Here is a 15,755-nt window from a genome sequence, read left to right on the forward strand (position 1 = left end):
TTTTCTTTTCTTTTCTTTTTTTGTTGTTGTTTTTCAAGAGATAGGGTCCCATTCATTCTCCACCCGGGCTGAAGCTCAGTGGTGCTATCGTGCCTAGATCACTGTAACCTCAAACTCCTGAGGTCAAGTGATCCTCCCACCTCAGCCTCCTGAATAGTTAGGACTGCAGATAGACACCACCATGCGTGGCTGATTTTTAAATTTTTTGTAGAGATTAGAGTCCCTCCATGTTTCCCGGATTGGTCTCAAACTCCTAGCCTTAAATGATCCTCCTGCCTCAGCCTCTAAAATGTTAGGATTACAGGTGTGAGCCACTGCACATGGCCAAAGCAATATCTTAATGCCTTTTTGAGAGAATACTGTTATACATTTAAAATGGAAGGGCCTTTTCCATTTGTGCTCTTTAAGCTGTTACATATTCAGAGTTATTTTTGCCTCTTCAAATGGTATAAATAAAATTAGCTTTACTATTTGCTAAGCATTGGTATCGAAATCAGTGTGGCCATCCAACAACCTAAATCTTGTTTGATATGTGATTACTTTTTCACTTTACTTATTTCTTCTTTGCAGGGTAAATTCAAACTTCAAGCCCTTGGTTTTAAATTAAACTGTTTAAAAATACTTCCTGTAGCTGGTATTTCATGTTGGTGCTTTCACACACTAACTTTTTCTTATAAAGATAAATTAGAAAACAAAGAGAAGTGAAAAGAGACAGGAGCAAAAGGGAAGAAAGGTAAAAGAGAAGAAGAGGCCAGGCATGGTGGCGTGAGTATAGTTACAGCTATAGGAGACTCAGGAAGCCGAGGTGGGAGAATCACTTGAGATCAGGAGTTTGAGTTCAGCCTGGGCAGCATAACAAGACCTCATCTCTTAAAAAGAAAGAAAAAGTAGAAGAAAAATGTTGAATTTGTTCAACTGTGGCTTTATCGTAAAGAATTATGACAACTTTTCATATTTCATTATTTCTGAAAAAGTTTAGGATAATCTCAAAGAATTTTCAAATGCATTTTAACGATTTACATCAACTTTGAAAATAATTACAAGATACAAGAAGGGAAATCATACTTCTTTATCGAAATACTCATTTTTTTTTGTTATACTTAAGTTCTGGGATACATGTGTAAAACGTGCAAGTTTGTTACATGGGTATACCTATGCCATGGTGGTTTGCTACACCCATCAACCCGTCACCTACATTAGGTATTTCTTCTAATGCTATCCCTCCCCTTGCCCCCCACCCGACAGGCCCCAGTATGTGGTATTCCCCTCCCTGTGCCCATATGTTCTCATTGTTTAACTCCCACTTATGAGTGAGAACATGCAGTGTTTGGTTTTCTGTTCCTGTGTTAGTTTGCTGAGAATAATGGTTTCCAGCTTCATCCATATCCCTGCAAAGGACATGAACTTCTTTTTTGTGTTCATAGTATTCCATGGTATGTATGTGCTACATTTTCTTTATCCAGTCTATCATTGATGGGCATTTGATTGGTTCCAAGTCTTTGCTATTGTAAATAGTGCTGCAATAAACATGATGTGTGCATGTGTCTTTATAGTGGAATGATGTATAATCCTTTGGGCATATACCCAGTAATGAATGGGATTGATGGGTCAAATGGTATTTCTAGTTCTAGGTCCTTGAGGAATCGCCACCCTGTCTTCCACAGTGGTTGAACTAATTTACACTCCCACCAACAATGTAAAAGTGTTCCTATTTCTCCACATCTTCTCCAGCATCTATTGTTTCCTGACTTTTTTTTTTTTCTTTTGAGACAGAGTCTTGCTCTGTCACCCAGTAGCTGGGACAACAGGCACCCTCCACCACACTCAGCTAAGTTTTGGTATTTTTAGTAGAGACAGGGTTTCACCATGTTAGCCAGGATGGTCTCGATCTCCTGACCTCATGATCCACTCGCCTGGGCCTCCCAAAGTGCTGGGATAACAAGCATGAGCCACCGGGCCCGGCCTATTGTTTCCTGACTTTTTAGTGATTCTAACTGGTGTGAGGTGGTATCTCATTGTGGTTTTTTTGATTTGCATTTCTCTAATGACCAGTGATGATGAGCTTTTTTTCATGTTTGTTGGCCACATAAATGTCTTCATTTGAGAAATATCTCTTCATAATCTTCACCGACTTTCTGACGGGGTTTTTCTTTTTCTTATAAATTTGTTTAAGTTCCTGCTGGGCTCGGTAGCTCATGCCTGTAATCTCAACACTTTAGGAAGCTGAGGTGGGCAGATCATGAGGTCAAGAGATCGAGACCATCCCGGTTAACACAGTGAAACCCCATCTCTAATAAAATTTTAAAAAATTAGCTGGGTGTAATGGTACACGCTTGTAGTCCCAGCTACTCGAGAGGCTGAGGCAGGAGAATCACTTGAACCTGGGAGGCAGAGATTGCAGCGAGCCGAGATCGCGCCGCTGCACTCCAGCCTGGGTGACAGTGTGCGACTCCATCTAAAAAAAAAATGCTTTAAGTTCCTTGTAGATTCTGAATATTAGCCCTTTGATGGTTAGATTGCAAAATTTTTCTCCCATTCTGTAGGTTTTCTCTTCACTCTGATAATAGTTTCTTTTGCTGTGCAGAAGCTCTTTAATTAGGTCCCATTTGTCAATTTTGGCTTTTGTTGCAGTTGCTTTTTGTGTTTAGGTCATGAAGTCTTTACTAATGCCTATGTCCTGAATGGTATTGCCTAGGTTTTTTTCTAGGGTTTTTATGGTTTTAGGTCTTATGTTTAAATCTTTAATACATCTTCAGTTAATTTTTGTATAAGGTGTAAGGAAGGGGTCCAGTTTCAGTTTTCTGCATATGGCTAGCCAGTTTTCCCAACACCATTTATTAAATAGGGAATCCTTTCCCATTGCTTGTTTTTGTCAGATTTGTCAAAGATCAGATGGTTTTAGATGTGTGGTGTTATTTCTGAGGCCTCTGTTTTGTTCCATGGGTCTATATATCTGTTTTGGTACCAGTACCATGCTGTTCTGGTTACTGTATCCTTGTACTAGAGTTTGAAGTCAGGTAGCGTGATGCCTCCAGCTTTGTTCTTTTTGCTTAGGATTGTCTTGGCTATGTGGGCTCTTTTTTGGTTCCATATGGAATTTAAAGTAGTTTTTTCTAATTCTGTGAGGAAAGTCAATGGTACCTTGATGGGAATAGTATTGAATCTATAAATTACTTTGGGGAGTATGGCCATTTTCATGATATTGATTCTTCCTGTCCTTGAGCATGGAATGTTTTTCCATTTGTTTGTGTCCTCTTTTATTTCCTTGAGCAGTGGTTTGTAGTTACCCCTGAAGAGATCCTTCACATCCCTTGTAAATTGTATTCCTAGGTGTTTTATTCTCTTTGTAGCAGTTGTGAATGGGAGTTCACTCATGATTTGGCTCTCTGCTTGTCTATTATTGGTGTATAGGAATGCTCATGATTTTTGTACATTGATTTTGTATCCTGAGACTTTGCTGAAGTTTCTTATCCGCTTACGGAGTTTTTGGGCTGAGAAGATGGGGTTTTCTAAATATACAATCATGTTATCTGCAAACAGATAATTTGACTTCCTCTCTTCCTATTTGAATACACTTTATTTCTTTCTCTTGCCTGATTACCCTTAAAGTAGCCTTACAGACATACATTTGGCTAATAGTACAGTCGCCCCATTTTATCCTCAGTTTCACTTTCTGATATCAGTTACCACAGTCAGTGGTGGTCCAAAAATATTAAAAGGAAAATTCTAGAAATAATTCAGAGTTTTAAATTGCACACCATTCTGAGTAGCATGATGAAACCTTGAGCTGTCCTGGCCCATCTTGTCCGGGACACGGATCATTGCTTTGTCCAGTGGATCCACAAGGTATCTGCTACGCACCCATTAGTCACTTAGTGGCCATATCTGTTACCAGGTGGACTGCTGTGATATCAGAGTCCTTGTGTTCAGGTAATCTTTATTTTACATAATAGCCCCAAAGCACAGGAGTAGTGATGCTGTCATATTGTTATAATTGTTCTATTTCATTATTAGCTGTTATTGTAATCTCTTACTATGCCTAATTTATAAATTAAAATTTTTTCAAAGGTATGTGTGTATTGCAAAAACAATAATATATAAAGGGTTTGGTACTATCCACAGTTTCAGTCATCCACTGAAGGGTCTTAGAATGTATCCCCTTCAAATGAGAGGGAACTGCTGTATATGAAAAATGCTCAAGATCACCAGGGAAATGCAAATTAAGATCACAATGAGATAATTACCTCACACCTGTTAGGATGGCTTTCACCAAAAAGACAAAAGGTAAGTGTTGGCAAGGATGTGGAGGAAAGAGAACTCTTGTACATGTAAAAAAAAAAAAAAAAAAATTCTCCTTTTATTTGAATTCATTATATATTGCCTAGATTGCAATATATAATGTCCATTTATTGCTCCATTCCCTCTGTGATCACCACTTACCAAAATAGTGATTCTTCCTTATTTGAGGCCTCTGACAGAAAAAACTAGGATGAGATTTGACGTCACAACCAACACATCCCCAAAGACATAGGTTAAAAACATATTGATAGGGATCAATATGTGTATTAAAACAATATGTATATCAAAATATTACGTTGTATATACTTTAAATATATAATTTTTTTTGTTTTTAAGATGGAGTCTCGTTCTTTTGCCCAGGCTGGAGTGCAGTGGCGCAATCTCGGCTCACTGCAACCTCTGCCTCCCGGGTTCAAGCAATTCTCCTGCCTCAGCCTCCTGCGTAGCTGGGATTACAGGTGCCCGCCACCAGGCCAAGCTAATTTTTGTATTTTTAGTAGAGATGGGGTTTCACTGTGTTGGTCAGGCTGGTCTCGAACCCCTGACCTCCTGATCCACCCACCTCGGCCTCCCAAAGTGCTGGGATTACAGGCGTGAGCCACCACGCCCGGCCCATAAATTTTTATTAATTATACTTTAGTAAAGCTGGAAAGAAAGAACCAACACAATAGAGACTACTCAAATCAAAGATGGTATAAAGATAAATGTAAAGGTCAAATTCACATAAAGAAGTGTTGCCAAGGTAGGAAAATAAATAACCAAGAAATAACCAGAACCTGGAAAAACACAAACTAGAAAATGTTGAGGGAAGAAAGTACTGAAACATAAACCAAGAATGTGCTTCAAAAAATTCAGAAAGGATGAAATACAAAACCAGCTTGCAATAAAGAAAACAGTGTTATGTTCTTTGAAACTACAATAAAAGAGACATGAGTGCCTTATCTTTTAAGCCTTTTAAAGGCATCGAATTTGCTTGGTCTTTAACACGTATATCAATGTTACATAATTATTATATACATTTTTCTTTACTATCTGCCTGAGGTATGATAGTGGGAATAAATGTTACAGCCATGAATTGATTTTTAATTCTGTTTTCAAATATTGCACATGAGTATTTGGGTTAGTGAATGGTTGGGTACTGGGTATGCTAATCATACCATTTTTTCTACACATTTTCATCCCCTTGTACACTTTCAGTGGGAAGGTAAATTGGTGCAGCCGTTATGGAAAACAGTATGGAGGTTTCTCAAAAAGTTGAAAATAGAACTACCATATGACCCAGCAATCCCACTTCTGGGTATATATCCAAAGGAATTGAAATCAGTATGTTGAAGAAATATTTACACTCTCGTGTTCAGTGTAGCAGCATTCACAATAGCCAAGATACAAAAGCAACTTAAATATCTATTGACAGATGAATGGATAAAGGAAACGTGGTACATATCTCCAATGGAATATTATTCAGCCTTCAAAAAACAAAGGAAATTCTGTTGTTTGCAACAGCATGAATGAACCATCTTTCCAAATGAAAGAAGCCAAACTCAGAAAGACAAATACTGTGTGGTGTCACTTATATGTAGAATCTAAAAAAGTCCAACTCCTAGAAGCAGAGAGTAGAATGGTGGTTCCCAGGGGCTGTGGTTGGGGTGGGGCAGATGGGGTGATGTTTCTCAGTGGTCAAAAGTTTCAGTTATGCAGAATGAATGAGTTCTGGAGATCTCAGTGTGGTCACTATAGTTAATAATACTATATTATAAACTTGAAATGTTCTAAGAGAGTAAATCTTAAATGTTCACAACTCATGCATAAAGGAACTATATGAGGTGATATATTCACTTGTTTGTGGTAATCATTTCACTGTGTATATATATATCAAAATATTATGTTGTATATACTTTAAATATATAAATTTTTATTCATTATACCTTAGTAAAGTTGAAAAAAAGAATCAACACAAAATTAATAACGTAGCCTTCCAAAATGTTTTTTTAAAAGAGAGAGAATATGAATGAGAATGTGAATGTAAGAGTTACATGAAGGAACCACACTCTGAGTGTTAGTACTTTCCTGTTTAAACTTAAGGTTAAAATTGTAGAGGAACTGGTGAAAGGTGTTTGGGCTGGAGCATACTTGCTCAGTCAGAATTTTCAGTTAGCACGAGGTAATTACCAGTTTGAAGTACCCCTGCTAGGTAGGTCTGCCCCACTGAGGCAGTAGGGGAGGGAGGTGCACAGATGGCTCGCCCAGGTCACCAAGAGATGAGGAGAAGCTTGTGCGCAGCAACATTGTTTGTAACGGCCAAAACCTAGAGCCAATCCAAATGCCCATCAGCAATAGAACAGATAAATTATGGTATGTACATAAGATGGATTATTATATACAATGAAAACACAGGATCAGTTACATAACATAATGAGTGAAAGAAGTCAGACACAAAAGAACATATACTCTAATTTCATTTATTTAATTGAAAAACCAGACAAAACCAATCTGTGGTGTTACAGCAGAATGCGGTTACTTTGGGGGAGGGGAGGCTATCATGGGAGGGGCACAAAGAGGACTTCTGTGGGTTGTTAATGATACTCTTCCTGTTGTCTGTCTCTACGTCCTCAGGGCTCCGACCTCTGTCATCACTTCTCTCTCTGTGCACTCCACAAAGACGCATGCATTCAGTTCCTCTGAACACATCTGAGTTGTCATCCCAGACTTTTCTCTCCTAACCTCAGGACAAGCATTTCAAAAAGTCTTCTTCAGAACAGTAATCTCCCCAGATACTCTGGGGGAAAGAGAAGGAAGAAAGCCAGGTTCATAGTCAAGTAATTTTGGGAAATACACTTCTTCACTTGGAAATTCATAGCGTACAGTAACATGTTAAACGCTTCTATTTAATTGTGCTTAGCCAAATATCTCTGCAACGTCTTTTTCCTGGGAGTCTTTGTTTTTGCCCTTTCACAGTTGCTGTGGCCCTAGTGGAACATACTTTGGAGACAACTGCTTCTGACCCTTTCAGCCTCCCGTCTCATGGGCACCTGCCTCTTCCCTACTCAGCTGGCTCCCTCACCCACTGCCAGCCTGCCTGATTTCTACTCCCCTCTGTGGCCCTTAGCAGCAGTTTGTTTTAGGTTTCCTACACATCCTGAGCAGAACCAATCCTTGCCTCATCCCATAGAATAGCTCTGCTGTGCTTTATATTGCCTTTTATTTACCTGTGTACTTACGGGAACCAAGCTAGGTAAAAAATGAAGGACTGGGCTCCCGTACTATGTTGCTCTCCTAGCAGGTGCTTCACTGAATTGTGTATAGCTGTTATTTGCCTCTCTTCCCCTATCTCACATACCGTGCCTCATCTCTCTGAGAGAGAAAAACTCTCTGATTTTATAGCCTAAGTGCTTAACTATAGGCTCAGTCTGGACCTGGAGCTAGATGGCCTCAGTTCAAATCCAGGGTGCATCACTTAGGAGCCATATGGCATTGAAAAGCTACTTAACTTCTTTGAGTGTCAGTTTTCTCACTGGAAAATGAAAACAATAGCCTCTCCTTCATTGGGTTGGTGAGGGGACTTTATGAGGAAATGCTTGTACAGCACTTAGAAGACTGCCTACCACAGAGTGAGAACTCCTTAAATGTGAGCTTTCATTATTTTAATTATCACATAATAGTAGACAGATAGATGGACAGATAGGTAAGTAAACTGATGACAGACCTGTGTAATCCCCTGTTCTTGGCTAACCACAGCTGCTGTTGTTGACTGAATTGAAATCTAGTGAAATGCCTTTTTTCTTTTTTTTGAGACGGAGTCTCACTCTGTTGCCTACGCTGGAGTGCAGCGGCACCGTGTTGGCTCCCTGCAACCTCCATCTCCTGGGTTCAAGCAAGTCTCCTGCCTCAGCCTCCTGAGTAGCTGGGATTACAGCTGCCCACCACCACGCCTGGCTAACTGGCTAGTTTTTGTATTTTTAGTAGAGATGAGATTTCACCATGTTGGCCAGGCTGGTCTTGAACTTCTGACCTCAGGTGATCTGCCCGCCTCGGACTCCCAAAGTGCTGGGATTACAGGTGTGAGCCACTGCACCTGAACATGCCTTTTTAAATATATAACTAATTCTAACACTGGGCAAATAAGAGAAAGTATCTCACTAGATATAGCAATATAGTATCTCATCATATGTTGTTTCATAAAGTAGTTCTTGGTGATAGGAAATGTGGTAGTTTGTCTTCTCTTTCTACCCTCTGATAGTTACCTCCATCTCTACTTCTCTATGAATTCTCCTTAATTGTTCTTAGCAGCAAAATGATACTAAGTTGATATCCTTTATCCGGCTTTGTTGAGAACATTAGCAGTAAAACAATGTAAACAGTCATGAGAGAGTCATTGGCCTTTCTAATTCTGAATGAATCTGCACATCAGTTTCCACAACACTTGTTTACCTCCAAGTATAGTGATACTTTCCATTCCTTAGAAATTTGTTTTTTCGTTTAGGCAAACCTCTTTTGCTTAAATATTCACCTGGAAGAGAATAACTCGACCGAGTTTGGTATTTTTTATCTAGGATGAAGAATAAAACGTCGCTTATTTAATGTTTCTAACTTACAAAAAGAGAAATGTGTGTGTTTCTCTTCCTTATGTGCAGGCGCCTCGTTCAGAGGCTGTCACTGTCCTTGGCTCTCTGGTCTGCTTTCCAAATACCTACCAGGAGATTCCTTTACTGCAGTCAGTGCCAGAAGTAAATGAGACCATTACAGGAACTGAAGATGTCAAGGTACATAATACATTTGACTGTATCTCAAGTTTAGCACTTTTTATAATTCTAGCTGTATTATTATCTCTTCCATTAGTATATATTAATCTGCGTATTCCTGAAATTTTGCTGTATCTTTTAAATGTTTCAGTAGGTGTTTTTAGAAGGCTATTCATGGGCTATACATTGTTAAATTCAGAGCATATTGCAGTTAGACCTTATAGCTATAGCTATAGCAGGTGTTTTTTGTTATACCTGTTTATTGGGCCTAGGGACCATAATCATGTAGTGAATTGCCTTTGGTAATAATTTTATTAACTTAATTAACTGCATTAGTGCATCAAGTTAATTTATAAGAAATAATGGAAGTAAGCTAAATACTCAATCACATTGTTGGCCTGATTAAATACTACTAATAATTTGAGATTCTAAATTATTTATTGGAGAATAAAAGTAAGCATTTGTTCTCTCCTCAACTGACTTTGAGGTGAACAAAAATGCTTTTAGAATCCCAGAATCAAACTATAAAACATAATTACAGTATATAATTCAGTGTACAACATTTAATTCAATTAAAGTAAAAGAAAACCGAGATTTTCCTATCTGGAAGTCTCATTTGCTTTATACCAGAAGCGCTCTACTCCCACGGGCTGAATGGCTTAGGGAGGCCCTGTGGAGACCCCCATCCTCCACCACCCACTCCCCCGAGCCCAGTGTTCTTCTCGCCTCAGGCTCTCACTCATAGATGAGCTCTCTGAGCTCCCTGGTTGAACTTCAGTAGTTCCTGGCTGCCTGGAACATGGTCAGAACATGTGGGAAACCAACTATGACAAAAAGTTTTTATTTTACTTAATTTTGTGTTTTTAGCATTACCTCATAAATATTTTACTGAAGAATGCCACAGAAGAACCAAATGAATATGCAAGGTAAATGTTGAATAAGAAGTAAACTGTTTTAGAATTTTAAGATACACATTTATGTGTAAGTAGTTAATGTTACAAAAGAAAACACTTATTCTTTCACAGAGCTCTTATACAGACTGAAAAGTATAGGAAGAATGCTGCCAGGAGGATGCTTTGTATGATTATTTAAAAAGGTATCATTATTAAGTAAAAATTGTAAAGTGCAGAAGAGTATACATAATACACTATTTTGTGTGAGAAAAAGCAAGATTACAAATATAATCATGTATCCTCTAATATTTTCAAGAAGAAAGAAAATGAAAATATAAACCAAATATTTATAGAAATGGTTGGTGTATATGCAGGGTAGTGACTCTCAACCAGTGATGATCTTTTACCCCAGGAGACATTTGGCAGTGTCTGGAAAAATTTTGGCTGCTTCTGCCAGGCATCTGAGGTAGCCAGCAACCTATGATCAAGATACATGAGGTTTTCTGGGCCACTTATGTGATGAAAAGTTTCTGCCTCTCCTCCCAAGGTGAAGACCAAAGCTGGGAATGCTGATGGAGGAGAACACCTGTCTCCGATCCTCAATTTCAAACCCCATAAGGTCACCAGAAGCCCAGCTCAGCCTCTTACTCCCTCCTAGGAACGGTTCATGTTCTGCTCCCTCTGTAGCCTCATTCCAAGACAACAGCCCATCATTCCTCACTGCCTTATCAGCTATTTGATGATTTTAAGGGGTTTTTTCTCTTGTATTTTGTATAATTTCTTTGGTTATCTTCAGTAGATGGCTTAGTCCAAATTTCCTAGTCTGCTGTTACCAGAAGCTAAACTGATAATAATTTGCAAATATTAAGCTAACATTGCATTTTTGGATAACCTCAACTTGGTTTATGTGATACCAGACCTGGTTTGGCTAATACTTGTTCAGGAAAATTGCTTTTATATTGATGGCCTATAATATTCCTTCCCCATCCTTCACTTATCAGGTTTGATTATAAGGTTATAAAGTCTCACAAAATGAGTTAAGTACTATTTCATTTTCTTTCATTGGAAAGAGTTTTTACAGAATTAGAATTAATATTCTTGTGTATTTAGTAGACCTTGGTGGTAAAACTACCTAGGTCTAATATTTTCTTGATGAGAAGATTAACCACTGACTCATTCTCTTCAGTGATTTTAGGACTATTAAAGTTTCCTTCTTCTTTTTTTTTTTTTTTTTTCTTTTTTTCTTTTTTGACAGTATTGATGAACCAAACTTTTCTAGGAATTAGCCCATTTTACCTAAATTTTAAAATATACTGGTATATGAGTTATCTCTATTATATTTTATCTCTTTCACTTCTATGGTTACATCCACTTTTTAAATCTCTGACACGTTTTGTGTATCCTCTAATTTTCTGAAGTAGTCTTGCTAAAGATTTGTCAATTTTATTAGTCTTTTCAAAGACTAGCCTTTGGTCTTTGTTCAACTTCTCTATTGTATATTTGCTTTTATTTCCCACTCTCTGCTCTTTTCTGTCCTTCCTTTTATTTTCTTTACAATCTTACCTTTAAGGTTATATATTATTTTCTTACCTTTAAGGTTATATATTTAGTATATTAATTTCTCCTTTACAGATATAAACATTTAAGACTACATGTTTATTGGTAGTTACTACTTTGTCTGAATTCTATAGGTATCTTTTTGTTACTGATGTCTTAGTTAATTGCCTTATGGATCAAAATGTCTTACAGCAGTCTTTGAAATTGTTGAAATTTGCTTAATGACCCACTAGGTAGTCAGTTTTTGTCAATATCTCATATGAACTTGAAAAAAATGTATGCCCTGTTCTTTGTTGGGCATAGTCTTCTAGTTGTGTTTATTAAATTTTTTTAATCCTGGGTTTCAAATATTCTGTATCCTGTCTGATTTTTTTTTCACCAGCTTGATCACCTTCTGGAAGAAAAATGTTAAAATCTCCTGCTATTTTGGTGTGTTTATGTATTACTCCTTATATACTGTCAAATTTGCTTTATATATTTTGAGGCTATATGATTAGTTGCATAAAAGTTTAGAATTGTCGGCCGGGCGTGGTGGCTCAAGCCTGTAATCCCAGCACTTTGGGAGGCCGAGACGGGCGGATCACGAGGTCAGGAGATCGAGACCATCCTGGCTAATACGGTGAAACCCTGTCTCTACTTAAAAATACAAAAAACTAGCCAGGCGACGAGGCGGGCACCTGTAGTCCCAGCTACTTGGGAGGCTGAGGCAGGAGAATGGCGTAAACCCGGGAGGTGGAGCTTGCAGTGAGCTGAGATCCGGCCACTGCACTCCAGCCTGGGTGGCAGAGCAAGACTCCGTCTCAAAAAAAAAAAAAAAAAAGTTTAGAATTGTCCTATATAGTGAATCAAATATATTATATATTTTTTAGTGACTCTTTATTTCTAAGAAGGATTTTTTTTATCTTAAAGACCGCTGGTTTAGTTATTTTTAAATAATACTTTCTATTCTTTTTAATTAACCTTTTTATATTCTTCTTTTAGATATCTTTGCAAAAACTGTATATATCCAGATTTGATAATTTTATCCCATCTGATCTTTATTTTTTAACTGAAGCTTTAGGTTCATTTTCATTTGTTATAATTACTGATCTGTTTAGATATACTTCTTTTATCATATGTTATACTTTATTTTTAATAGGAAAGAAAGATCCAATTAAAAATAAGGTACTTCTTTTATTTCCCCTTTATCTTGCCTTCATTTCCCCATCCCCTGTTTTTCTTTCTTCTTCTTCTTTTTTTTTTTTTTTTGATTTTTCTCCATTCTATTTATTACCTCAATTGTTTTTAAATCGTAGGCTCCCTTTCCTTCTTTTAGAGGTTATACTAGATATTTGAACACGCATACTTACCAAGCCTGCAGCTAGTCTCTCATTACTCTCTTCCTGAACAGTGCGTGTTCCTCAGAACATAATTCCCTGATTTTGCTCCTACCTCACTGAACTTTCTCCTTTCTGTCCCCTGTGCTGACCTTTCCTCCTCTACCTAACCTCTGATGAATGTTAGAGTGACTCAGGGTTTAGGGCTGGGCCTATTCTCTGTATGACTTCCTGGGTACTCTTATTCTGATCAGCCTTTAAATACCATCTTCCTGCTGATTTATCTATCTGCCTCTTCATTGAGCCACTTTTATACTCAGACTTATATATTAAACTGCCTACTTGACATCTCAACTTGAATGTTTTTTTTTTCCTTTTTTTTTTTTTTTTTTTTTTTGAGATGAAATCTCACTCTGTCGCCCGAACTCCTGACCTCATGATCCGCCCACCTCGGCCTCCCAAAGTGCTGGGATTACAGGCGTGAGCCACCGTGCCCAGCCAACTTGAATGTTTTAACACAACTATAACTGTACCCTTGAGTCTGCTTCTGACCCCCCTACCCCTCCTCCAAGCTGACTGTCCCTCAGATTTCATCTCACCACATGGCCCCACCATTCCCCCAGGTTTTCAGTTAAGAAATTTAGAGAAAACCCTTGATTTCTTCTTTTTCCTACACCTACTGCATCTAAATCATAAAGTCTTGGCAATTCTTCTTCCTCTCTCTTTTTTTAGTTCAGAAAGCCAAATTTCTGTGGAGTTAAAAACAGAATAGAAACGTATATGGCATGGTCAGCTTTCTGTAAAGAGTATCTGGTCCTAGCACATTGTTTAGAGGAATTAACAGTGAAATTTATTTTGAAAGTTGTATTTAAATATACTTTAAAATAAAATATAGCATTTGTTTCATGTTTGTAGTAGGTATTGTGCATATTACTGTAAAGAAAACAATTACAAACTCCATTTTTGACAGTTTCCTCAGATTTATGTTTTTTATTCTTCCTCAAAAATATCTTGAAACAGTAAAATGTAATAACCTATTAGTTTCAACAAAACTAGATAAGCTGGGCACAGTGGCTCACGCTTGTAATCCCAGCACTTTGGGAGGCCAAGGTGGGTGGATCACGAGGTCAGGGGTTTGAGACTAGCCTGACCAACATGGTAAAACCCTGTCCCTACTGAAAATACAAAAATTATTTTGTGGTGGCGGGCGCCTGTAGTCCCAGCTACTCAGGAGGCTGAGGCAGGAGAATTGCTGGAACCCGGGAGGTGGAGGTTGCAGTGAGCTGAGATCGCACCACTGCACTCCAGCCTAGGTGACAGAGTGAGACTCTGTCTCAAAACAAAAACAAAAACAAATCAAAACTAAGTGATACATGGGCTGTGAGAATTAACAGAAAATATACCATTTAATTAAATATTTAAGTACTAAACCACTATCAATATTTCTATTTGTCCTGAAAATTGGCCTATTGAGGATTCTTTATCTTTCCTTTCAAGAAGACATTCTGCTAATAAATCTACAATTTTTGCTATTTTGTATAAATAGATTTAAAGTGTTTTGTTATTTGAAAATACCGAGAAAGTTTATTAAGTTTCATGAGAGTTTTCCTCTGTTTTCTTCTTTTTAAAAAGATGCATTGCCATTTGCTCCCTTGGGATCTGGATATGTGAAGAGCTTGCACAGTGTACAAGCCACCCTCAGGTGAAAGAGGCCATCAATGTGATAGGAGTAACTCTGAAGGTATTACCAGTTTGTGGTGCTGATTGGATATTAAGCCATATCCGAGGCATTTAACAGTTTGAATTTTAATTAGCCCCATCTTTTTTATCCCCCAAATGACAGAAGGATTATGATTCCCGTTGCATGTGCTGCGAGGCTCCCAGGAGGGGCACCGATGGCTGCTCCCCTGCTGGCAGCTGCAGCCCAGCCACCAGTGTCTCGAGTGTTCCTGGACCAGTGGCCAGATGGGTTCCTCTGGTGGCTGGGAAGCTCCTGTCGCAAAGAGGACACCTGTAACCTGTTGGTGGGAGTGACAAGAGAGTGGGGTCTCGTGCTGTGGCCTCTTCAGCAGACCTGGGAGAGACCTCCACAGCTTCCATTTAGGCCCCTCAGTGTTCACCATCTGGCTGAATCTTGGGCACTTTAAGGACATCTTTCTCTCTTTGTTCTGTTAATGAGAAGAAGAACTGCCATTCCCTGGGCACTCACGCTAGGTCGGAGTAATGGCAAACTCTAAATACTTCTGTTAATCTTCAAGACAGCTCTGCAAGACAGATGTTGCAATTTCTGTTTTATACCAGAGGAAATCAAGGCCCAGAGAAATTAGGCCACAAGCCCGAGGCCACACAGGTGTAAGTGATGGAACCAGCAATAAAAGCAGATCTGTGTGGCATTAAAGACATGCTTGAACTTTCACATGTGCTATTAGGCTGCCTCTAAGCCAAAGCTCAAATCCTGCTGGGTCCTTTCCTGGGTCCTGCTTGGAAATGGTGGTAATAAATAGCATTGCCATTACCACCCTCAGGGAACCAGTGAGTGCCTGGTCTCTGCCAGGTGCTGTGCTGAGGGTTTTATGGAAGTTTTTAGTTCAGGGGTAAGTGTCCTCAGTTTACTGGTGGAGAAACTGAGGTGCAGGAGCATTCGAGGCCCTAGAATGACCACCTCACTGAACCAAAGTTCAACCCCTGAACCATCCATCCACCTAACACCAGCATTCAGGCTGCTGCGTGCCCTTCTGTGCTGCTGCCACACACAGCTATAATAGCAACGGCACTTAACAGCTGACGCCTGGGACAGTCGCCATCAGGCCAGCAACAGTCGCTGTACCACCCTTTGTGTATTATCTGCTTCTGCGCATAGGATGACCAGCCAGTGCTGTCTCCCACCCTTGGCTTGGCATCTGGCCCCTGCCTGACCAAACTCAATGCCTCCTGTTCCCCAAGTACACCCT

General features: G+C 38.9%; 1 protein-coding gene across 9 annotated transcripts in view; it reads left to right on the forward strand.

Annotated features, from left to right (window-relative positions):
• The window catches only part of RALGAPA2 (Ral GTPase activating protein catalytic alpha subunit 2), a 329,915-nt gene that overhangs the window by 167,821 nt on the left and 146,339 nt on the right, over positions 1 to 15,755 (forward strand). For all 9 annotated transcript variants that reach the window (XR_004052562.1, XM_030914155.1, XM_030914151.1 and 6 more), the window contains 3 exons: positions 8,931 to 9,059; positions 9,906 to 9,964; positions 14,437 to 14,545. Coding sequence is in view for 8 of the 9 variants with exons in the window: in XM_030914155.1 (XP_030770015.1) it covers positions 8,931 to 9,059; positions 9,906 to 9,964; positions 14,437 to 14,545 (297 nt within the window). In the remaining variant the exon portion in view is untranslated. The remainder of the gene's footprint in view (positions 1 to 8,930; positions 9,060 to 9,905; positions 9,965 to 14,436; positions 14,546 to 15,755) is intronic.

Source organism: Rhinopithecus roxellana, chromosome 13, assembly GCF_007565055.1.
Source record: "Rhinopithecus roxellana isolate Shanxi Qingling chromosome 13, ASM756505v1, whole genome shotgun sequence".
NCBI lineage: Eukaryota > Metazoa > Chordata > Mammalia > Primates > Cercopithecidae > Rhinopithecus > Rhinopithecus roxellana.